Here is a 27,551-nt window from a genome sequence, read left to right as displayed (position 1 = left end):
CACCATTTTTCTCAGTAAATATATTTCTAAAGGTGCTGTTGACATGAAATTTTCACCAGGTGTCGGTAACAACCCAAGTAATCCATACATGCAAAGAAAACAAAACTAATAAGTTCAGCAAATAAGTTCTGTGTAATAAAATAGAATGACCCGGGGAAAAAGTATTGAACACGCTTACTGAAATTGATTTAATACTTCGTACAAAAGCCTTTGTTGGTAATGACAGCTTCAAGACGCCTCCTGTATGGAGAAACTAGTCGTATGCATTGCTCAGGTGTAATTTTGGTCCATTCTTCCACACAAACAGTCTTCAAACCTTGAAGGTTCCATGGGCCTCTTCTATGAACTCTGATCTTTAGTTCTTTCCATAAATTTTCTATTGGATTCAAGTCAGGTGATTGACTGGCCATTAGGGATGGGAATTGGGAAGATTCCCCAATTCGCTCGGTGCATTGGCAAAAAAAAGTTAACGATGCAATGCATCGGTTTATAAAGTGTGCATCGGATACAAGTTGGCATTTGTATCGCGATGCATCGTTTCTAACATATTTGCATCGGTAAAAAAACAATTTATTTATATATAATTACTAGTGGTTTCACTACACTTTTATTGTTTAGAAAGTGACCAATAATCTGTGACCAATATTTTAGATGTAGATTGATTTCTCCTCTCGAAACTGTTTCTCAAGCGCGTTCTCTCATCAATATGTGTGAATATGACGAATCACAACAACACTACGGAGACCCGAGGAAAAGCGGGGATTAAAGTCCAAAACCTGACTTGAAATAACCTAACAAATCAATTGGGGCTAAAGCAGTTATAAACAACAATGTAAATTCACACAATCTAACTAATTTGTGCACGCTTATTCTTAAGCAGCCCTTAATGTCGATCATGGATCAAATCGATCCACCATGGCAAACAGCGAATATAAATGTGCTGTTTAATGCATTTGAGACGTTTTGTTTTCCTCAGTGCATAACTACGAGTCTCAAACGTCACGAGGATATTTTTCATCTGTAAATGTTAGAAAGTCATGCAAATATATCCATTTTGCTGTCAGGAGTGGGCTTACGCATGCGCGCTAAACAGACGGAGTCAAATATGCATTTTATGATAACTGTAAAAAGACTATTGTAATGGGTAAATAAAATGTAAGCTAATACAGTCCTAATTACTAAGCTCAGATGAGTTAATGTGTGTTTCTTGTAGCAGTTAAAATGTAGTTTTAATTTAGTGATTTTAACTATAAGGTTAGTGATTGTTAATGGTTTAAAGAACAATGTTAGATTGTAATGTTCTAATGCTATCTGTTCTAACTATAAATGGTACAGCTGTTATAAAACCAGAGAGAAAGGCTAGTATTTGAGAGAGTCAGTGGTAATATCATTGCATTCCTATTGGTCAGCTTAGCCTGACAGTTTGCCTGCCCTGAACCAGGTTAGCTTTCCAGCATAAGTAGCCACAGTGACTGAGGCTGATCTTTGTTAAATTTGCTTTATGGAACCAAATCATTTGACAATGAGTCAGACTAATTGAAATAAGCCTGGCCTATTTGGTAAACTTGTTTTATGAAACAGGCCTCGAGGTGTTAGAAGTCAGAAGACACATAAGTTAATTTATGATTTGCTGTCTGTCTGAACCAAAGAAATAAAAGCAATCATATTTTTTCAATTGCATCGAATCGCATTGTGTTGAATCAAATCGAATCTAAATTGAATCGCACTGCATCACAGGTGAATCGTAACGCATCGCTAGCTGCTTCATCTTCAATGTATCGTATTGTTGGCTATGCATCGAGATGCGTATCGCATCGGCCTCAGTTATGGAGATGCACATCCCTACTGGCCATTCTAGCAGCTTTACTTTCTTTCTCTGAAACCAATTGAGAGTTTCCTTGGCTGTGTGTTTGGGATCATTGTCTTGCTGAAATGTCCACCCTCATTTCATCTTCATCATCCTGGTAGATGGCAGCAGATTTTTCAGTCTCGGTACATTTTTCCATTCATCCTTCCTTCAACTATATGAATTTTGCCAGTGCTACACCATGATGTTTTGGGGTGATGTGCAGTGCCATTTTACCTCCAAACATGGTGTGTATTAGGGCATCTAAAGAGTACAATTAGTGTCTCATCTGACCAGACTATATTCTGCCAGTATTACACAGGCTTGTCTAAATGTTTTGCAGCAAACTTTAAACGAGCTTCACCATGCTTTTTCTTTAGCAATAGAGCCTTGCGTGGTGAGCGTGCATACAGGCCACGGCGGTTGAGTGCAGTACTTATTGTTTTCTTTGAAACAATTGTACATGCTAATTCCAGGTCTTTCTGAAGCTCTCCACAAGTGATCCTTGGCTCTTGGACAACTCTGCTGATAATTCTTTTTACTCATTTGTCAAAAATCTTGCGAAGGAGCACCTGGTTGTGGCCGGTTTATGGTGAAATGATGTTTTTTCCACTTCTGGATTATGGCCCCAACAGTGCTCACTGGAACATTCAGAAGTATAGAAATCCTTCTGTAACCAATGCCATCAGTATGTTTTGCAACAATAAGGTTGCGAAGGTCTTGAGAAAGCTCTTTGCTTTTACCCATCATTAAATTTTTGTTGATATATGTTTATGCCATGGTCTGTCTGAATACTCGATTCTGATTGGCTGGCAGGTGTTGATTAAATTCGTTGAACTGCACAAGTAGTTCCAGGTCAGTTTAATCATGTTCTATATTAATGCGCTTCCTATAAACATTGGTAACCATAGTAACATACAGTTACAGTTAAATAGTAATACAGACGAAAATAACCATCATTTTTATCGTTCCGGTCAAATATTGCAGCGCAAATATTATTAACATATTTAATATGTGAATGCTGGGAAATGACCATGGCATAAACGGGATAATCAACGGCTAGCTGTGCATTAAACAGCGTCGGGCGGTTCTTCACCTCCACGTCGTGCATTCAAATCGTTTAATGCACAGCTAGCCGTTGATTATCCCTTACATATATTATGTATGTATGTATGTATGTATATATATATATATACACACAAACACACACACACACACATACATACATGTTTATGTATTTATTTACCCAAATATTACCCCAATTTATATCATAAAATTCAGCTTTGCTATCACAAGAATACATTTTTCAAATATATTACATTAGAAAACAGTTCCTTAAAATATTGAACAATATTGAACAATATTTGTGCTTTTACTGTATTTTTGTTGAAATAAACGCAGCCTTGGTGAACAAGAGACTTCTTTCATTAAACATTAAAAAAAATAATAATAATTCTTACTGGTTGTGTACAAACAATTTCTAAAAACAGTCAATTAACTTTTTAAACATTTTTTTTTTTTTAAATGGGACCTACAGAAATGATTGTGCATTGTGTTCATATACGATTTATTATATACTTAAGGATACTTAATTTCCTCTTCAAAATGAAGCCAGCAACATGACACAGATTCTGGATTTATTGTTCAGCTGAAGAGGAAGAGAAAAATCTTTTATTACCTCTCAAGCTCAAGGGCTTCTTTTTTATTAAATTACATATAAAGTTTTCACCCTGAGGTCTGCATACGGCTTAATGATCACAGACTAAAGCTGTTGTTCACAATTTAATGGAAATATTTTGTGTATACTGTGCAGTCTAATATTAAACATGAGATATTTTTATATCAACACCTTTGTGTTGCATGTGGTATTACACAAAGATGTTGATATAAAAATATCTCAAACAACAATCAGATCATATCAAACAGTCACAATTTAAGCATTTTTAGCGCTACAAAGCCACTGCTTCCTCTTGCACAGCACTTATTCAAATTTATGGCAAATAAGCCTCGAATTCCAAGAGCTCATTAAAATGTATAAGTTTGCCGCTGACCTTTTAGGCAGCAGAGATGTAGCAGATTCTACTCTAATGGTTCAGTATTCTAGTTAATTTGAACAGGCGACTGTCGAACACTGGAGAGCATTAATTCCGACAGTTTATATCAGTGTGAATCATGCTACACTCTTTAAATTCTCCTTCAAAGCTGCAATTACGAAGATCATGTTACTAATGATGAACACACACTTTGATGAACAGACGCAGTTGAATGAAACACGCTTGGTTATTTTCCTCTTCACTGTTGTGAACGTTGTTTCTCAGTCCAGCCAGATTCACCGCCGATTTGCATCAGAAATGAAAATTCCACAGCTAAGTAGGTTAGCGAGTGGAGTGGGGCCATTTTGCATAGCGCCATTCGCCTCGGCGGAGGAGAGATCAAATGGCAGTCACTGTGCCCGGAGCAGACAGGGAGCAGCTGCCAGTGCTGTGCCCCCCCTTAGGCCACCTTCTTCTCAATGGTGTCCTAGAACTCAAGCCCATAACCTCCCTCTACTTCTAACCGGCCTAGCTTGCTGACGTCCTGGAATTTATGGGTCAGTGCTCAGGGAGGAGACCAGCAGGAACTACATTCAAACAACTCAGAAGAACAAGTTCTAAAAAGAGGACTTTCACGCAGGCAATGTCAATGGCAGATGTCAAAACATCTGAAACCACTCCTGCTATGAGAAATCTTCTTAAACTCATCCTATGTTGGTTTAAGATGGTCGTAGTAGGCTTACACTTATCTACCAGTCTTATAAAGTCACTCAGCCAAACCAGCTGAAAAGTGCCCAAAATATTTTAAAAACCAGCCAAGTGACCAGTCTGTGAGATTCCAGCACACTAGCTTAGGCTGGTTTAAGAAGTGTACAGTCTTAGATGGTTTAAAATGGTCTGAACTGGTTTACAATGGTCTCATAGCCTTGCCAAGCTTCATCGTTATTATTACTAGTGATGCACCAAAATGATTTTTTTTTTTTCCTGAAACACCAAAACTAAAATTAAAGTTTTAATTTAAGCGAAAAACTCAAACCAAAAATAAAGGTTGTTTACAAGCTACAATAAAAGGCTACAATAAAAACATGTCTTCATGACATCTATTCAAACATAAATACATAGCGCACTTATTTAGCAAAACGCTCCTCTCTAGAGTTTTTTTTTTTTTTTGGAGCTAACTAATGATTTATGGACATTGAATGGCTTTCCTGAGGTAAATGTAATGTTACTTGAAATTGTTTACATCTGTTTTATTGACGCCATTTACACATTTGAAACACTGGCTGAACGATTACATGAGACATGATATGTACATTTCAGTAAGTTGTTTATTTTAAAAGTAACAATGCACCGAACATATGATTATTGGATGGTAGGCATGCTGTAAATGTTTTTTAAAGTTTTATTCAAACATCAGCTGAAAACAGCATAGACAAGATCCATATTCATCAAAATGAAGATATCGAGAAATCTGTATTGTAAACCCAGGCCTGGGGTCCACATGGCTGACAGATTTACTTGTTGTAGTTTATCAATGTTGTGTACAATAGACACAGATGCCGTCAAAACAAGTCGTCAGAAAAGCGCTAATTAAACATAATTGTTTCTCCAAAACAGTTTTGGCCACAATATAAAATTCAGTACCGAAAACCCAACCATTAAAGCAATTTCCAAAAGCACATTTTATGACGTCTTTACCCCTGACTCCTATACAGCTCTCTATGCCCTACACTTCAGTTCAAAGTCAGGACAGCTTGCACTGAGGGTCATGTCTGCAAGTGTGAACCGGTTCGCCTGAGGTCCTCTCTCCCTTTCTCTCACACACACACACACACACGCACAAGTGTTTGCCTCACCTTGCCGACCCTTCTCTTTACTGAAGGGAAACACTCTCCCTAGCACTGAAACAACTGCACTGTAATTACCATCATTTGTCAAGCGTGTGCCTGATTTATAGTCAATTAAAAATACCCCAAAAAGTGGCAGTGGGCCCTCTTGTATGTGGGCCGTGTGATTAATGTTGTACAATTACAGCTGTGAGACTGGCGTGAGCTGGAGAAAGCCGTGTTGAGAGACACGAGGGCTTTGCTACACGGTTTAAAACAGAGATTAGATTACCATGAAAAAAGCTTCTTTTGAATCACATATCATACTTGGGGGGATCTATATTGTGATCTTTTAAATTTTTTCACTTTCAGTTTTTTATTTGTTTTTCAGTTTTTTTAGAAAAAAACCAACAAAAATCAATAAAAAAAAATGCAATTATGAAAAAAGTGTGCAAATTGCTTTGTGTTTTTATACGCAAATCAGTTTTTAATTTCAATTTTGATTAACTGTAACAGTACAACAACAACAAAACACTTGCAGCACTAGTAATGACGATAAACCTTAGCCAGGGTCTGAGACCATTGTAAACCATTTCAGACCAGTTTAAATAATCTAAAACTGGAAACTGGTGTTTTGGTCTGGTCTCCTAGACTAGTCATTTGGCTGGTTTTAAAGACCCAACTAAGATAATCTTAAACCAATTAAACATGTATACAATATATTGTATATATAGCTCAAGACAAATAAAACATTTGTTTTGTTAGACAAAGAGATAAAGGCCTGACTGTGCTGTGCAGCATCAGGTTGAAGGTTTTTTTCAACAAAGGTTCTTGTAAGCTGTCATCAACTCTTACCTCTACGATCACATACAATAAATTGATGTTATTTGACCATTTGTCATTTCACAGCCAATAAAAAATATGCTTACAGTAAAGCGTGCTTATGTGCATTTGACACGCATGGAAACACTTATTCCTGTAAACTCAAAGCTCTTGAGGCTATACCTCAATTCAATTTATTTAAAACCAGTAAGCAATGCAGGAGGCTGAGCGCACTTAAGATGGAAAAATGATAAAGTCAAGCACAACACAATGGAGGAAGTCCGAGATCTCTCCAGGAAGAGGTACTCCAGACCTAATAATCAGTGCCAGGCCTGAATAGACACACTGTTGTATGGACTGAGAGCTGGGGAAGTGTCTGAACACTATTGTGATGATGGCTGATCAAAACTGTAACTCAGAGTCTTACTGTCATATGGGCGAGAGCGAATCACACGTTGCGTGTTACAGTGACAGTCTGTATTGGGGCTGAAGAATGAGGCTGGTGCAAAGTTTCTGGCCTGGTTTTGCATGATGTAATGACGAGCAAGAGGGATAGATGGAAGTAAATGTTTGAATTGCCAATGGGGAGCTAGAATCTGGTGGAAAACATCCCAGAATGAAGCAACGAGCGAATTTACATTATGAAGAATCAACTGCAGTCACGATGAGCAATGTTATCGAGCCTAATCAAAAAAAGAGGTTTGTAAGTGTTAAGATACTGGTTGCATCAAAAATTTTAAATGGGTTCAAAAATTATATAATTATATGAAAAAAAAACAACTGGGAGAAAAACATCTAATTAAACATGCATTCTTATTTAAGTTTTTTTTTTAAATGTTAAAGAATATTAAATATTATTACAAATATATTAAGCAGAACACAGTCAAATGTGCATATTTTATTTTTCAATTTAAAATAATGTTTTTCTATTTTACTAAACATTAAAATACAATTTAATTCTGTGATGCAAAGCTGACTTTTCATCAGCTATTACTCCAGTCTTCATTACTCCAGAAATCATTCATGCTGAATTATTATCAATGTTGGAAACAATAGTGCTGTAATAAATAAATATATATATATATATATATATATATATATATATATATATATATATATATATATATATATATATATATATATATATATATATATATATATATATATATACACACACACACACACACACACACACACACACACACACACACACACACACATACACACACACACATATATATATATATATATATATATATATATATATATATATATATATATATATATATATATATATATATATATATATATATATATATATATATATATATATATATATATATATTTAACATTGCTGAATAAAAGTATTTGCTTCTTTCAAAAAATAAAGACAAAAGTACTGATCCCAAACTTTTGAACGGCAGTGTATATATATATTAAGACAAAAAAATGTATATATGTATTAATGTATATATAAATGTATATACACATTTATATATACATTAATACATATATAAATTTTTACATTTAATACAAATATAACATTTTGAACAGAATGCTCACAAACACAACGCTGAACAAATGCTCACAAACATAATGAATTTACAATCTCTCTAAATAAATTTCTTATGTGATTATGGGACAATTCCTCAAAGAGGTAAAGTTTTGCAAGAAAAAGGTCTAGATGAAGTGATTTATAGTGAAATGAGAAAAGGATAAATTGTCCAGTCTTCAGGCTGTGACTCAAATACTCAATACTCGGTGTCACCTTCTACTTTTGATATGTGATCTCTCTGATCTGCGTCGGGTGATATTCTAATTTCCCAGCGGCGGAGGAGTTTTGAGCCGAGCAGAGTTTGTATTTTTGGCGCGACCAGCTGCGGGATAATAAGTGTGTGAAATTGGAGCTGGTGTTGAATTAACGGTGAGGGGCTCTGGGAGAAGAAAAGATCAATCTCATTGGCTTTCATAAAATTGCATTCCATTTTTCCTCCTTCATTATAGTGTGGGACGAGCAGAATGGAGATACCTATACGGTGAGTATCCAGTGAAATGAGAGCACTCCACTTTATTTGATTTTCGTTTTAGTAATATAAAAACGATATCCCATTCGAGAGAACGCCACACTTCTGTTAGCGCCGACTTTTATTGGCGAAGGTTCCTGGAAATGACTTTACTCCTAATTTAGGTGCACAATTTGATAGGATGGAAAAAAGTAATCATATTTTATTTAGATTTATCTCTGGACTGACTTCTCGGTTTTCATATTGTCAAGATCAAACCTTTTAAAAGGTAATTTATGCACACACACACACACACACACATATATATATAATTCAAACATTTGGGATCATTAAGCTTTTTATTTTTATTTTTAAGAAGTCTCTTGTGCTCATCAAGGCTGCATTTATTTGATCAAAAACAGTAAAACCGCAATATTGTGAAATATCAATCAAATTTAAAAATCACTCTTTTCTATTTTAACAATCCTGATCCTTCAGAAATCCTTATGCTGATTTATTAACAACTTTAGAAACAGTTGTGCTGCTTAATTTTTTTTTTTCAGGATTCTTTGATGAATATTTTTTTTTTAAATAACAGTATTTATTCAAAATAGAAATCTTTTGTAACAATATACGTTTTACTATCACTTTTTTTAATCAATTTAACATTCCTGCTGAATAAAATTATTAATTTCTTACTGACCCCAAACTTTTAAACAGTAGTGTACATTGTGGCAAAAGATTTCTATTTTGAATGAATGACACTGAATAATAAAATCACAAGGTTTTAAAAAATCACTATTAAAATTAATTAATGCACTGTGAACTAACATGAACAAACAATGAACAACTCTATTTTTATTAACTAACATTAACAAAGATTAATAAATAGTGTAATACATGTATTGTTCATTGTTTGTTCATATTAGTTAATACATTAACTAATGTTAACAAATGACACATTGTAAAGTGTTATCATTATTATTATTATTATTATTATTTACTACAACTGAACCACAGTTGTAGTCTAAAAATGCATTTGCAAGAACTGGGCACCCATATGTTCTAAAATACAAAAATAAGTTTAAAAATATTTCCAAGCTTATTTCAGTGCTCCTTCATATGCATTTAGACTTTTATGCATGTTTGCAGTCTTTCCAAGAGTTAAATTAATTAATTTTGTTGACCTAGGACTCTCAGGTGGTTAGCGTTGACCACCTCGAGACTGCTTCCATCTGCATAATTACTGAGCAGGCATGGCCAAACAGGAGGAGAGGAGAGCAGTGTATTTACATAAATCTGCATATGTCACCTGCACAGCTGACTGCCTCTGACACCAGCGATGAGTCACCAGCCACACACCTGCAAACACTAACTCACACGCACACACTGCAAATGCATTCAGCACACAGACAGTGAGACTGCACTCATTAGAACCTCTTCACTGTTGTATGATGTACTTACAACCACACTTGTATCAGTACAGGAAGGGTTATGTTTCATTTTAAGGGTATAATGAAGTGTACTGACATACTGAATTTAGCTTATGTTATGTTACCCATGTTCCCTACAAACTCAAGCAATGTTGTGGTGTAAACAACTCATAAAATTCTGTCTCATAATCCTATAGCACTGGAATTTTTTTCCTTACTGGACTGCCACTAGTATTAAGAGCCAGGGGGTGAAAACTTTTGAACAGGATGAAGATGTCCAAAGTTTTCTTATTTTGTTGAAATATATATATATATATTTTTTTCCATTTAGTACTGCCCTTCGGAAGCAACAGAAGATACCTGCATGTTTCCCGGAAGACAAATTAAGTACAATTTACCTTGATCTGGTCTTAATGCATCGTGTTTCCTTCTGGAGCATCAGTGAATGTTTGAACCTTTTTTAATAGTTTTGTTTAAGTCCCTCAAGTGTCCTCAGGGTGAAAAGATGGATTTCAAAATCATACAGTCGCTGCTGTAAAGGGTTCAAATATGCAAAAGATTCTGGAAAACTGAAGAATCTGCAGGACATGGAAGATTTTTCTGAAGAACAGTGCTCAGTTTAACTGTTCAGAACAAACAAGGGACTCATGAACAACCATCACAAAACAAAAAACAGTCATAGATTATGCAGGTAACCATACACAGTATTAAGAACCAAGGGTTCCCAAACTTTATTGTCCTCATTTGTAAGTCGCTCTGGATAAAAGTGTCTGCTAAATGTAAATATGTCGAGGATGCATCGAGTGCAGACTTGAGAGATTCGAGCATAGACGCCATATTCGACCGCTCCACACAGCCGCCATCTTGGAACGGTCCACTTGACGTCATTCACCATACTGTAGGTTCGCACAGAGCCGTTGGGTTCGCAGACCATCGGCTGTGCAGGATTGTGGCGTCTTTCGAATATTCAGTGATTACTATGGTGAATGACGTCAAGTTGACCGCTACAATATGGTGGACGGCTTACGTATAGCGGCCCATAGAAACACAGTGCGTTCCAAACGGGATATATCGCCCTCCGAAGAGCACTTTGGAGTGAAAACAATCATGGTCGCCATATTTAAGGGTCGTTCCAAACCGAAGTGCTCTTCGGAATGAAGGATTTTGAAGGGTACAACTGATGGTCACTTCGGGCTCCCATGATCCTTTGAGCTGATTCTTTCCATGTTGACGGCGCCTCCGTGTGGGCACGGGAGGATGACGCAGAAGGGCACTTCAAGAAACAGCTGTTTGGTCCTCTACAACCTTCAACCCTTCGAAGCTCTCACTCCGGAGGGTAAACCCTTTGAAGGGATTAGGGCATAGGGATGAGCCCTTCCGAATGGAACGCAGGGACAGTCGCTAATGAGGCATCTACATATATATATATATATATATATATCTCTATGGAATCGAGCCATTAGAAATATGGAAGCGCTTAAGCTATAGGCCTTTATCACAGTCCGCGTGTCGTCACATCCGGCTCCGATTAGTAGTGTAAAGGAATTTCCGCCTGCTTTATTGTCAATGGAACGATACCAGTTTTGTGAAACTAAGTTAGTTTAGTTGAACATTTGAACAATTATAGTTGAACAATTATAGAGGATTGCATCAAAGTCAGCGCGTGAAAAAATGTGAGCATTATGTTTAATACAACAAGTTTGCCCTAAACCTTTAATTTAATCCTTGTATACAGCCTTTAGTCATAATTAATGTTTTAAGCTTTGGCTAATTCTAATGCTTATTAATGTGATGTGTTGTTTGTATAGTTTTCTCGCTGTTCTGTAATGAAATAAGGTGATCAGACTGTGAAGAACTGCCTATGCAGTATGCTTCGCGCGCTCCTGTATAAGTCACGAAATACACATTGGGATATCGTGACGACATATTCCTTCGTTTCATAATACTCAATTAATTGTTGTAAACTGAGATTGGTGTCTTTAGAAGATGTATGTGCTGAATTCTACATAAATTAAGAATAAGATTTTTCCAAAAAAAAAAAAAAATTGTACTAACCCCAAATACCTGAACAGTAGTCTGTTTACACACTCATACACACATGCTTTACATACAAATTTCTTTGAATCTATGAATACGAATGAGTTTGCCTTGGCCAGTTTTCTTCTGTAGCAGCTATATTACCTGCAAGGATTTTGAACATAGAACTCGCAGCAAATAAGCTTCATGAAAACCAAGTGTACTTCTCTGACTGAATGATCACGCTTTCGCAAACAAGCATGGTAATGCATTGCTTATATTTCGGTTTACTAGGAACGTTATTTGCACATGTGCGAAGTTGTGTGCCTAAGTGAGTGTGTTTGGTGTGTTGTGCTGTGCTGACAGGAGCATATTCAGGGTAATAGAAGTGCACAGTGGTTACAGGGTGACTCAGTAAAGCGGAACTGAGCTCTGTCTCCATGTGCATGGATCGCTGGGTCCCTAGATGACAGAATGCCTCAGCGCCCTTCCCAATCGAATAGAATAGAATAAAAAGATTGAAACTCCAAGTGAGATTGGCCAGCTTGCTGAATTGGTGATAAAATATATATTTTTCCATTGGAAAAAGTGGCACTACTCATTGCATTTTTGGCCTGATGATGGAGCTTTCACCTTGTTTCTTTGTCTGTCAGCGTAATTGTGTTGAGTGGTGTTCTATGTCACTGTAATCATGTTCTGTAGCTTAAGTAAATTGAAATTCAAAGGGAACAATCTTTTGTAAGGACTGCCGCCACTCTCACTGTTCTAATTACATGGATCAATGGCTCCCCCCAAACACAAAAACTTGGAACACAGCGGTCAAACCGGCTCCAAATCGGTGACTGTGTGCAAACTCAACAGTCATGCCCATTCGCACACACAAACACAAACGTTCACAAAAAAAACTCATCGTCACGCAAACTGCAGCATCCGCAGTACTGTCTTGGCAGACTAAGGTGCCCATTCTTCCTCTTTTAGTTGTGCAACCTGTTGACACGACTGTCAATTTGGGAAGAGGAGATGGAAAAGAAAGGCACTTTGGCAGAGATACTAGATTCCCACTGGGGCCCAAAGCAGTGCCAGCTAGACATTACTGCCGATCCCAGAGGAGTTGAAGAAAAGCTTGAAGACATTACTGTGCATCTCCGAGGAGATACGGTCCAGTGAATTGTGACAATCAAGAAGAACAGTTGTTTTGCTTTTTTGAACGAGTACTGACAATCATCGCAAGACTCTGAGATCCCACAGAGCCTGATCAGCCAATCAAATCACTCCCGCCGTTCTGTTAAAACACAAATCTTTCAGGATTTCTTTCAGATGACATGCCTTAACCTTAAATGTTCTTCAAAATAACACTGATAAATGTTATTTACTAGGTCTAAAATGCTTCATTATTAAAATATAAATAATGGCTGTTATTTTCATAGTGCAATATTTAGTGACTTCTGAAATGATGACAACAACGTAAAAAAAAAACAATCATAATACACAAACAAGCAGAATTTGGTAATGACAACCGCATACCATAACCAAAATAACTTCTGAAAACTTCAGGTAGTCACAACCACATGTATTCTACATAATATTCTGTGCACAACTACTGTAGTTGTCAGTGTTCGGGAAAGTTACTTTTAAAAGTAATGCATTAAAATATTGTGTTACTCCCCAAAAGAGTAACTAATTACATTACTTAGTTACTTTTTATGGAAAGTAATGCATTACGTTACTTTTGAGTTACTTTTTAAATCTGGGCAAGACATGTACAGTAGAGAGCGCAGCTCAAACAAATTGCATGAAGAATATGACGCAGGAGAAGAAAGTTCAACACTTCAGCAATAACAAAAATTAAACAAATGTGTCATTTTTGCTTGGTATGGTTGAATTGGATCTTTAAAAGGTCAGTAGTAAAGACATGGGTTAATAAAATGGGATTAAATACATAAATTATGTTTGTGTAATTTAACATTTAATTATTGCAGGTTTGTATAATATTCTGAGTTTGCATTTGACTTTTTATTCATTTTGAGGAATACTGAATCTGTTTTTGTGCGGGTGAGATGAGTAAATACATGTTGGTATTTAGTAGGGATGTAACGATTAACCGCGAGCCGGTTGAAAATCGATTCAAATATGTGACGATTCAAATCGGTTGAGATGCGAAACAAATCGCGATTCAATTAGGGTAGTTTATATGAATGCATGTCTGAGGGGAATTTACTGTCTTTAGAAAAGTTTAGATGGTATTTTTCTTCTCATCTTGCCTCTGTATAATGCATATTAAAGTTCATAAGTTTAGCGCTGCTTTGTTTACAGCGGAAACCAAGGAAACGCTTAAAGTGCCACCTGCTGGCAGAGAGTGAATCTGCGTCTCATTCAGCTCGTCTGCTGTTTCTATGTATAATTTCTCAAAACTGAAGTCATACCATTCTGTTTTTGCTTCAAATTTCGAAATTATACAGTCTAATTTAGGTTAAAAACTGCTCCTGCTGCATGTATGCAGCATCTTTGTTTGGATCATGATTAAAATGCAGTGGTTGCCTCTAATTTTAAATGGAAAGAGCACAGACAAAGCCTTATTTAGTTTTTATGAAGAGATTTCTTTTATGTTACTTATTTATTTGATTTGGGGCTTGTTTTAAAATTTCAGTTTAGTTGTTATTTACATTTACATTATATTTACATTTTGTTATTTAGCAGACGCTTTTATCCAAAGTGACTTACAAATGAGGACAATAGAAGCAATCAAAACCAACAAAAGAGCAATAATATGCAAGTGCTATATTAGTATATTATTATAGTGTTATATTTCAATTTCACAAAGAAACGTGCAGCATTTTGTCCAAGCAATAATAAAAGAACATATTTAATTTATAATTTGTCTTAAATCTCATTTTCTTAAAAAAAATCATGAATCGAATCGAATCGTGAAATCAAAATCGCAAATCGAATCGTGAGTTGAGTGAATCGTTACATCCCTAGTATTTAGTATAGAACTACAGTAAGCATCACGTTCACACAGCACGCACAACACCGCTGCACTTACTCCCGATTTCTCTCAACATGGCAACACGTGAGCTGTCAGTCAAGAGATGGGAAACAAAGTAATGCCATTACATATTTGAAGAAGTAACTCAGATATTTCCTTCTAAATTAAAATGCATTTTAATGCGTTACTTTGCTATTTACTGTAAAAAAGTAATCTGATTACGTAACTCGCATTACTTGTAACTTGTTACCCCCAACACTGGTAGTTGTTAATGCAGTAATATCACAGCTGTTTAGACACTGGCAGCTTGGTTAAAATACTACAGAAAAAAAATTACAGAAACACAGGTATGCCTTTCACTCATTTATACATTTTCATACCATTTTTCTCCATCATTGTTTCCCCACTGGATCCCTAGTCTCGGCTGCCAGGTCTTTCAAAGCAAAAGATGATAATAATGCCAAATATATGGCTACATTAAAATAAGCCCCAAAAACACAACGTATCTGACAGTATTGATAAGCAACATCCCAAAGACGCTGATAATAAGTGGACAAAATCTTTACTTGCATAAACATCCGATAGAAGGATAGATAGATAACAATAGAATGATTGATACAATGATATATAGAAGGATTGGTAGAATGGTCGATAGATAAAACAATAGATACGACTGATTGATGAATCGACTGAACGATAGATTAATCAATAGATAGAATGATCGGTAGTACGATAGATAGATAGAACAATTGATTGATAGACAAGACAATCTAAAGATAGACATAAAAAAATGATTAATAGAATGACAGGTTGAATGATTGATCAAGCAATAGATAGAACGATTGATAGGACAAATGGTAGAATGATCAATCAATAGATAGAACAAATGATCAATAGAACAACTGGTAGAACGATCAATCGATAGATAGATAGATAGATAGATAGATAGATAGATAGATAGATAGATAGATAGATAGATAGATAGATAGATAGATAGATAGATAGATAGATAGATAGATAGATAGATAGATAGATAGATAGATAGATAGATAGATAGATAGATAGATAGATAGATAGATAGATAGATAGATAGATAGATAGATCGATCAATGGATGGACAAGGGGATGATCGATAGATAGAACGATAGATTAATTGAACGATAGATCAACCAATAGATGGAATAATCGGTAGATCAGTCGATAAACAGAACTGATTGATAGCTAAAACAATCTAATGATAGAATGAACAAACAATCGATAGAATGATTGGTAGAATGATTGATCGATCAATAGACAGAACAAACTATCAAACAATAGATAGAACGAACAAACAATGGATGTATGGATGGATTGACAGTTGTTTAAGAGTAGCACATCAATTTCAAGCAGTTCGATACATTCTATTTTGTGGACCAGTTATGAATATCAAGCTTGGCTATACTCCTCCACTACTACTATCTCTCATGACTTCTTGCCAGTTTTCCACAATCAGGGATCAGTGTAGTACAAGCCCCTCACACTTCTATTCCATCCTGCTTGAGCAAAGCCACTGTCTGCCTGCTCTCACTGCAGCACTGACCTCTGCAGCATGTTTGGTCCCCTGTCTGATTACTATTCACACGAAGTACAGGACCTCTGGACATCTCTGAGCTGAACACCACATAGTGGATTTTTTTTCATTTATTTTATTCATTTCTCATGTTAGGCTTGAGGGGTGGGTGGGTTACAACTCCACCAGGCAACACACTGTTTATGACTTATCTGAAAACTGATTAATATATTGTTGTTCTCAAAACACTCATGGTGTTGCCTTTTTCATGCAAGGCAGTGTAGGAGTATCCTGTGGGGATGTACATGCTTAATGTGTAATTAGACTGTAATTTCATTAATCACTCTGATTCTCGGGGGTCTCAGGAGAGTTTCATTGTGCGAACGCGGAGACCTGTGAGGAAACGACTCCTTTATTAGCAGTTCTCGCTCTCTGCTTTTCTTTTTCTGCTGTCATGCGAGTGTTGTCCATTCTAAAGTTTTTGATAATCTGTCTTAACTGCCTCTGTAAAATATGATGCAGACAGAAAATGTCTGGATGGCGGCGTTCTCTGCCAGAATCTTGACATGAATTTTTATGCAGAAAGTTTGACGCAGCTGCAGCCATTACGAGCAGCAGCCACTGGAAGAGACTGGAATCACAAAGGCTTTGTAAACATCCTCACAATCAAACAGAATAATTTATGAGCACCAGATCATTTTGATGTTTTGTTTGGACACTGGAGCCTTTATTTCCCTTTTTTTAATAAATGAAAAAGTATTGTGCATGATAATGAGAATAATGAACAATCAAAATTCACCCAAGGCCCTCGAGAACTGTTCTTTCTCCAGCTGGCGTACACATGTGGCTCAGACAGCCACGGTGTGTGAAAGAGAAAAAAGCGAGAGGCGAGAGAAAGCCAAAACAACTCAAATTCCACAACCAAACCTGCACCTTCTCATTCACCGATGATGACATCATTGCCGTACCTTTCAACAGAGGAACGTCTTTGACGAACCCTCCACTGTACTCCACCAGGTACTCCTTCTCCTGAAATCCCAGTACACATTCAGTCTTCTCTTCCTCTTCCTGCGCTCCAGTGCATACAACCTGAAACAGATAGACAGATTTCCACTGAATAACTGAATACAGTGGATAATTTTAGCATTTCTTAGATCATAAATCTGCTTAAGTATATATATTTTCAAATATTCAAATTGTATTTATATTTGAAACTCTAATTAAAATTGCACCCACAACTATAACACTTCTAAAATACATAAATTATTTATTTAATAAATATGTATTAATACATATACTATTTGAAATCAAATTAATAATAGCACAGATTATATCCCGTAGTGATTCTACATTGCATTTTATTATTTTTAAGCAAAAGTGTAAGTGCGAGTACATTTTAATTATTTTAAATGAGTTCAATCCTTTCTCCTAGAACTTACTGATGATCCAAAAGGGCAAGAACAGTCTTTAAGAAGAAAGACAATTATTTTTTTTAAAAGAAAAATAATCTTCATACTTCATAATCAGTCATACTTTTTTTTTTTTTTTTCAGAACTAGAATTATAATTGTCGCTGCCTTCAGAGCTATAATGAAATTGCCATCTGTTTCAACATGTCATGTTCACTTTTACCCAACAACCTAAGATAAATATATAGCTTCAAAAGGCATCAAAACTTTACACAGCATAAGAAATATAGTTATGAAATCTTTTATAGCTCAAAATCCGTTTTCCTTATGGGAAATGATCACTTTTTTAAACTCTACTTAGCAAAATAATAGTCATCATTCTAGTCTGTATACGTCTTTGACTTTCTGCTCCCCCACATTTGTATCTGCATGACAGAAGTAAATTCACCTTTGAACCGTGTTAATATTGCCAGCCTTTAGTTTAACAAACACAATCAAATGTAACTAGAGTTTCATATTTTTCTCACAATGACAACATTCGGTGCACTTTTCTTACTTTTAATTTATTCTCAGAACTACATAGTCAAGGTTTTCTATGTAAAGGATTTATACAAACTGATTTTGCCTGATTACTTCTTTTGAAAGAGCAAAAAACCCTAGTGTTTTTTCTGTTCTTAGTCAAAAACAACTTCAACTGCACTGCTAAAACAAGTGCACTGACCAAATCTGGAGTATTGTAATTCACATAGATCAACAATGATTTATGCTCTATGTTTTTTTGTCGAGCCTACAGTGACTAAATGCTGCTTTTACGGCGACCAAGAGCACAATGATTCTGCTGAGGGCTTTGGTCAATTATACCAATTTTAGGTTGCCTTCCACTTAGGAAAGCAAAGCTTGTCTTCATTAAGAATTAAAGGTAATCACCCAGCTTTTAAAACTCCGAGGACATTGCTGTTTTGTTGCTTTTAGTTCGATGGTAGACGAAGAGGCTTTTTTCCCCTTTGTAAGGACCAGTCAGCCATGCAGCACCAACCTTTCTGTCCATCTTCCTCTTCTACTTCCAGCAACATTATTACTCTTTCACACCTATTTTTGCTTTCCATCAATCACCCTTTCACCTGGAGGGAAGCAGCGATTCTTTCTGACAATGACACACCCCGCATGCCATCCTTGAATATACAGCCCTGTTCCTCCTCTCAGTTCTACATAGTACATACTGTAACTCTAGACACACAGACAGAATTTCAGAGATCCACTCAAGAGGTCCTTCCTAGGGAATACATTCAACACAGATTCAGTACATCAGAAACATAGAGCATAAATCATCAGCTGCGCTGTCTAAAACGTAAATATTTTAGATTAGATAACCCATTCATGAATAATGAAGGTTTTGGCTTCGTTTCTCCCTTTGTGATTTAGTAAAACCCAATGCTTTCTTCACAATCATTATTTATGAAAGGATACGCACACGGCTGCTTTGTAGCTAAAAAAAGCTATTCTTTCTAACTTTAAAGAAAATAGCATTAGCATCCACAGGGCCGGCTCAACCTAAAAGACGATATATATCAGTCATAGCTGATTAATTGGGGTTTAAAAGACAATTAATATTCAACAATATAATCGAATATTACTGAAAATGTGAACTGAATCAAGATGGAAATGACACTGAATTGAATCAACACTGAACCATGATACATTTGTCACTGAATAATGACATTTTGTTCTTCTGTAGAGCGCATATATATATATACATATATACATATATATATAGTGAAAATTGTATATTATATTCATTCATTACACACAGACTGATATATTTAAAATGTTTATTTCTTTTAATTTTGATGATTATAACTGACAACTAAGGAAAATCCCAAATTCAGTATCTCAGAAAATTAGAATATTACTTAAGACCAATACAAAGAAAGGATTTTTAGAAATCTTGGCCAACTGAAAAGTATAAACATGAAAAGTATGAGCATGTACAGCACTCAATACTTAGTTGGGGCTCCTTTTGCCTGAATTACTGCAGCAATGCGGCGTGGCATGGAGTCGATCAGTTTGTGGCACTGCTCAGGTGTTTTGAGAGCCCAGGTTGCTCTGATAGTGGCCTTCAGCTCTTCTGCATTGTTGGGTCTGGCATATCGCATCTTCCTCTTCACAATACCCCATAGATTTTCTATGGGGTTAAGGTCAGGCGAGTTTGCTGGCCAATTAAGAACAGGGATACTGTGGTCCTTAAACCAGATACTGGTTGCTTTGGCACTGTGTGCAGGTGCCAAGTCCTGTTGGAAAATGAAATCTGCATCTCCATAAAGTTGGTCAGCAGCAGGAAGCATGAAGTGCTTTAAAATTTCCTGGTAGATGGCTGCGTTGACTGTGGACTTCAGAAAACACAGTGGACCAACACCAGCAGATTACATGGCAGCCCAAATCATCACAGACTGTGGAAACTTCACACTGGACTTCAAGCAACATGGATTCTGTGCCTCTCCACTCTTCCTCCAGACTCCGGGACCTTGATTTCCAAATTAAATGCAAAATTTACATTCATCTGAAAAGAGGACTTTGGACCACTGAGCAACAGTCCAGTTCTTTTTCTCCACAGCCCAGGTAAGACGCTTCTGACGTTGTCTCTGGTTCAGAAGTGGCTTGGTAGCCCTTTTCCTGAAGACGTCTGAGTGTGGTGACTCTTGATGCACTGACTCCAGCTTCAGTCCACTCCTTGTGAAGCTCTCACAAGTGTTTGAATCAGCTTTGCTTGACAGTATTCTCAAGTTTGCGGTCATCCCTGTTGCTTGTGCACCTTTTCCTACCCAAATTCTTCCTTCCAGTCAACTTTGCATTTAATATGCTTTGATACAGCACTCTGTAAACAGCCACACCTTTCAGTAATGACCCTCTGTGACTTACCCTCTTTGTGGAGGGCGTCAATGTTCGTCTTCTGGATCATTGCCAAGTCAGCAGTCTTCCCCATTAATGTGGTTTCAAAGAACAAGAGATATCCGGAATTTATACTGTAGGGATGGTCATTAATTGAAACTCAAATGTAAATATTCTAATTTTCTGAGATACTGAATTTGGGATTTTCCTTAGTTGTCAGTTATAATCATCAAAATTAAAAGAAATAAACATTTGAAATATATCAGTATGTGTGTAATGAATGAATATAATATACAAGTTTCACTTTTTAATGGAATTAGTGAAATAAATCATCTTTTTGATGATAAAATATTTGATGATATTCTAATTATATGACCAGCACCTGTATGTATATATATATGGATGGATGGATGGATATTGTTTGTTTTGTTTTTTGATTTTTGAAGACTAAAGATTTCTAAAGGTTCTTTTTAACTATTCATAGAATTTGGAAAAGAAAAAGAAAAAAAAAAAACTTTTATACCTACTTTTAATACAAAAAGTACATTCATTCAATAAAATGCCTTATCTGTCTTTCCAAACTGCAGCCTTGTTCTGCTACTCTGCATTTCGCTGAGGTCTCTTTAGTTGTTATTGAAGCTAATATCCAAGTCAGTTATGAAAGATCAGTGAAAAATGTCAAAGTGTTGGTTTGATTTGCGGATCTGGAGAGCATAGGACGGCAAGGGCCTTGTAAGGAGCCAGCTGGGACACAGAATGCACATTACGAGGGCAGCTCTCAAACAGCTGCTGCACCTCACTGTGTGTTCAGATGAGCACTCTGGATATGAGATTGTATGCTATTGCACTGTCGCTACCTTCAAATTCCTTGAAAGAAGAATTCATGCAAGGGAGCTTCAGCATTAGGGAGCTTCAAGCATGTTATTACTACAGCAATTCAGAGTTTCAAGGAAAAACTGCAGCTGAAAAAAAGCCATTTGCGATCGCACACTCAGCAATACGGCACAAAGTTTTCTTTGACGTTTCCCCTAGGATACGACACGGACAAAAAAAAAAAAAAATGAAGAATCTCAGCACTCTGTATTTTGAGGAGAAAATAAATGCTTATTTTAGCTTATTTTTTAGATTTAATGAGCCAAATCTGACAAAAGTGCTGTGTTTACTGAAATGGAAAAAATACTATCATTCTTGTCCTACAGGTTAATTTGCTGCTAAAATAGCACTGCCCTCAGTGACGATCGGATAGCACTATGTAGTCTCTTGTTAAACTCACAAAGGCATACTCTGCTTTATCTCCAGTTTAATGACAAATACATTTGGGGGTTAAGGGCACCGTTTCCAAACAAGGTCTCCACTCTTTATGGTTGTTTCTATTCAACCCACTGCTTCTTCAGTCCTTTAGGAGTTCTCTTAATGGAGTTCCTCATAAGAGAACAGAAGCTAGTTTAGTTACTCAGAAACTCAATGACTTTTCATAGCCGCATACGAAGCAGATATTCTTAGAATTGGCTCAGCAGGGTAGAGATAACATTGCATATAAGACAGCACGGCAGAAATTTCTCCAATCAGCATGGTGAACCTCACTTAAAAAAATCATCCAGACAAAAAAATGTCAGAGCAGATATTATCAGAGGGCGCTGTGCACATGTTTGCCCTCTCCCGGAACAAAAAGAGAATAAAATGATAAAGAAATAAAGATGAGAAGGAAAAGAAAAGGCTGGACATTAATTATGTTGTGTCCTTCAAACTGCCCGAGGCACAAATCTGCGAAGCGTCAGCAAAAAAAGTGAAGGGAACTTGTAAAAATTTAAAAGGGTGTTAAGGGGAAATTCACACAGGACTTCTTACATTCCGTCTGGAAAGTTTTTAATTGTTGATCAAGGTAAATGTGCTCAAGAGCAGGGGTTTGTAACTTTTTATGCTACGGACCCCAAATATGATGATCCCCTAAATGGGACTTCATTTCTAAAATATAGACTCATATTTTCATGTACAAAGACCCATTTATATTGTGTGAGAAACATATTAGGTGTGTTATAATTGTATAAGCATATCATGTTGGTTCTAAAATAAATGTATATGGTTTATATATCATTTTTTATTTATGATAGCTCAGTAATAAATAAAAAATATATTTAAATGAACATATAAAATTACCAGAACAATATTTACTTTAAGTTGTCAGTATATATAGCTTTTCTGTCCACTGTTATTAAATTCAGATTTATACCACGGGGCCGTTGAATGCTTGAATCTGATTGGCTGCCGAACGTCCTAAGGTGTGCAATTATTTTCAGGGAAACGCACGGTGAATGTAGTTCCAGGCAGCTCTTGACCGCATTACATGACCGTATCACTTCGCCAAATGATTTCTGTTATTTCAAAGGTCTTACAACAGCAAAATAACCAAAACCCACAACGACACTGGCCAAATAAATAAATATAGTAAACAATATGATAAAAACGACAGATCATGTCCATGTTTTTGCCACAAAATTACGCTTTATTATGTACGGAAAGCACATACTCTATCTCTCCCGCTCTCTCTCCCTCACAGACCGCACACACATAACAGTTACAGTTTGCACACACACTAGCATACATCGTGCTAATGTTGTTAGCGCTACTCTGACGATTTTATCAGTAAACAACTTAAAAACTACATGAATTCTCACAAGCGAGGTAACAACAACGGCGCTGTTCGTGAACAAACGGAACTAAGTTTCACTATAACTAGAGACATTGCTGCCGATCACTATTGAGAGACGCACAGAGGTAATCTCTCTCTCTCTCTCTGTCTCTCATAACCTACTTATTAACTGCATTATTAGTCCGCTATCAATGGCTCAAGCCTCAGTTACCAGGTTTAAAATGACGTTTTGGAATTAGCTATTTAGTTGGATGAAATGCGGAAGAAATAATCCTACTCACAATAGCGATTTAAGTAGAAATACCAGACGAATGCCTTAAAATATATCATCTGATCGATGTCTTGAGGTGTGGCAACCGTAGTATATGCAGAATAATTGACTTCGGTCCGTTGAATTATTCGTCAATTATTCCTTACGTATAAACTGTAAAATAAATACCTGATTATTTTTGTTATTAAAAAACAGTGCAGAATATATATATATATACTGTATATATATATATATATATATATATATATATATATATATATATACACATACACACACACACACATAAATAAAGGTACAAAATACAATTAAAATAATTATATAAAAATAAATCCGAAAAAAACCCCATCATAATAAAGAGTTTTTCAATGATTTATATACAAAAAATAAATAAAATAAAAAAATAAATCATTATACATTTTCATTAATGTTCCATGTATCCTTCTTGTGGCCCAGTTAGCTGAAGCCCTATGAATGAAGAATGGCTGATGCTCCACATTACTTTTCATGATGCTGTGTCAAGTTAAAAAATTTAAAAAAACTTGTGACAAGCAGTGCAGCAAATCAATATCAGATTTTTAAAAATCATTCAGATTAATTAGGGGTCAGGATAATTAACACATATATTGACAAGTGTATTAAAAGCAGCTATAAATGCACCTTATGTTCAATACTGTCAACACTCTGTCAAACTGCTAGAAAGCGTCCTGTGTGAGTGGTGACACTGTGTGTGTGTGTGTGTGAGTGAAAGAGTATCCAAGTTGGTGTCAGAGCAGATGACAACCAATGGGAGGACAGAGAAATGAGGTAAGAGGAAAGAGAGAATGTGCACCCATGCTCACAAAAACGTGTGGCCTTGTTTGATGTGACAAAAGAAAGCCCAGCGCAAGGGGATTGTGCCGGCCTGCCTTCATCTCCACTGCGTGGCTGCTTACTGGGAGACGGGCATCCAAAGCAAGAACACCACCTGCTGCCTTGCCTCGACTTATCCCCTTCTCTCCCTCCCTCAACAACGCAGGCTTTTCTTCTCCTCTGTCTGAACTGGAAAGTGTAATTGATTGCTTGGCATGTTGGTCACCTTATCAGTTCATTTCTGTGATACAGCTGTGTGGAGACTTCATTAGTTTCTAATAATTTGACTCAGCATGATTTCCTTATTAAACAAAACTAGAGGAGATGACACTGGTGGGCTGTGATCGAGGGGACAGGGGTTAGGAAATGACAATGTCCCCTGCTGGTCCGGAGAGAAAAACATTTAAATGTGCTTTTAGAAGTCTCCGCTTTTCTTTTAGGTCCTGCTGCTTGTGAACGACAAAGGGGGAAAATTAAATGGATAGTTCACTCAACAATTAAATTCTGTCTGCATTTAGTCACCCTCATGTCGTTCCAAACCTGTGGGACTTTTTCCCTTCGTATAACACAAAAGGAGATATTTAAGACTTTTTCATGCAATTAATGGGGACTGAAGCTTTCAGCCTTTAAAAAAGCACACAAAGCAGCATAAAGTATCATAAAAATTTAACTATGCACTATATTTCAATTATCAGGAAGCCATACAACAGATGGGCCATCCAATGGGCTGTTAACTACTGCAATTTTTTGTACATTTGTACAATTCAACAGATGCTACAAAATACATAAGAGTAAAATACAATACGAAATGTAGCTGCAATGTTATGCAATGTTAACTGAAACTGAAATGTTAACCGCTCAGATTTCAGAGACTTAAATTTCAATCACTTTCTGATACAGAATCATTAGCAAATTGGATTACCATTGAAGGGTTTTAAGATTAACAACTGAGGAACAAAAAACGCAGCAAAAACATCACAATCAACCTGATCAGTCTGATTTGTAAGCTAAACATTCAGGCTGGTTTTGTTAACTGAATTAATCAATTCATTGAAAAGATCTTCAACTCTCTTGAACATGTCCAGATTTTCAGACTTAAATTCCAGTTGGTTTCTTATACAGAGCTTTCATTTGGACAAATTTGAATATAGCACACAAGGTCGTATGGGCCATTTTATGATACTTTTACGGTGCTTTTGCATCCTTTTTGAAGCTTGAAAGCTTCATTGCCTGTTTATTGTAACAACACAAAAACATTGTTAAATATATCTCTGCAAGTCACACAGGTTTGAAACAACATGAGGGTGAGTAAATAATGAGAGAATTGACATTTTTAGGTGAACAGTCCCTTTACGTTTGAGGGAAATGATAAAAAGGTAGCAGCTACGGCTGTGTTTGTTATAAACAAAGATAGGTGTGACAAGAGACGAGACAAATAAAGCATGAAAAACAGACAGAATAAGCTTCCAAACTGATGAGTGCCATTTCTTTGAGGTGGCTTTATGAGACCCAGCTGAGATATAGAGGTTATGGTTTACTCAGCTCATCCTGAGAGAGTCTGGCTTTTTGTTTTGCTTCACTGAGGGGGAAACAGAGTTCAGACCCATTCTCCGTCTCCGCTCATAAACTGCGCTATAAAACCCTGAGTTATATTGAAGATCTAAACATGTGCCTTACTTTGCGACTACATTAACACTGAGCCTAGGCAAAACAGCTTGATGAGTATCTGACAAAACTCTCTAGTTCGTTAGCTTTAGCACTTTTCCAAGGCCGACGCCATAATTTATGCATGCACGTTAGAAATCCTGCAGCACTTGATAGCTGGATTCTTTTGGCTTCATCAATGAGGTCAGCATCTGAGGCATCGAATCTCATCTTACCCATAATGCCTGGATTAATTCTTTCCATAGAAAGTCTGGAACCAACATATTTCCCTGAAACTGCAGCACTGTAAAGCAATAGTTAGCAGATCTAAAGCACTGTAATCCCTCTCCATGGCATGTAATCTACTCATTAGACCTTCTAACCTCAAAACTACTGGAGGATAAATGCAACAGATGAGAACATAGCCATAACACAGGCCACAAGTGCTAAGAGTCATTTTCATTCAGGTGCTGTGGTAACCCAAAGCAATTTTAATGTCCCATTCTAAAAGCGTTTTACAGCTGCCTATATTGTAGAACCTAGTTTGCAAAGGGTCATTAGAAAATTTAGTCGTACACCATATGTGGTAAAATGGGAGACCACTTGATTTCCATTGAAGGGTTTTAAGGTTAATATAACTGTTGAGGAACAAAAACAAAAGCAGCAGAAACATTACAATCACTTGACAGACTGCAGATGGCAAAGCGTAAAGACTTTCTTTCTGCAGTCGTGTTGCATTCCTCACAATAGATAGCACTTATAGAAGCACAAACTCTTTGATTCTTTTTGAGCCTCACTGATTTTTCTCTTAAATAAAGATGTCAGAGGAGTGAATAAAGTTCGCCGGGTTTATTGGGTGAGAGAAAAGCAACGACCACATATACAGTGAGTATCAGATCGATATTCCCCTGCTAAAAGAGAAGGCTAACAGCTTTAAGTGCGTCCTCCCATCTTCTAGAGTCAAAGTTAAATATTCTGATACTTCTGATATTCTACTAACTACTAAATCAGAACAAATTGATATCAACATTATTATCACGCAGCCATAATGATGGTAGAATAGGCTATTCATTCTTTATAGATCATCTCCCTTAATGCTGCTCAGAGAATCACATCTTTAATTAATTAGCCCATTAAAGTCATCAGCAACTTCAATAAGTCAGAAAGAAATTAACACAGACTAAGAAAGTCTTGAATATTTCAACTATAGCAACATAACAGGGCAAAGATATATTAGTGAAGTAAACTTGGAATTGCTTAGGTCAATATGAAATCAAAACGGACCCCATTTACTTTCATAACACACATTCCTGTCTTATTGCAATTCAT

The 27,551-nt window shown here is 36.3% G+C and overlaps 1 protein-coding gene across 1 annotated transcript in view; it reads right to left on the bottom strand.

Moving 5' to 3' along the window:
• The window catches only part of cdh13 (cadherin 13, H-cadherin (heart)), a 341,165-nt gene that overhangs the window by 239,340 nt on the left and 74,274 nt on the right, over positions 1-27,551 (bottom strand). The window contains exon 2 of the mRNA XM_058751362.1: positions 17,483-17,603. Within this exon, the coding sequence (XP_058607345.1) occupies positions 17,483-17,603 (121 nt within the window). The remainder of the gene's footprint in view (positions 1-17,482; positions 17,604-27,551) is intronic.

The sequence above is a fragment of the Onychostoma macrolepis genome, chromosome 18 (assembly GCF_012432095.1).
Source record: "Onychostoma macrolepis isolate SWU-2019 chromosome 18, ASM1243209v1, whole genome shotgun sequence".
Taxonomy (NCBI): Eukaryota; Metazoa; Chordata; class Actinopteri; order Cypriniformes; family Cyprinidae; genus Onychostoma; species Onychostoma macrolepis.
This window is presented reverse-complemented; position numbering and strand designations above follow the sequence as displayed.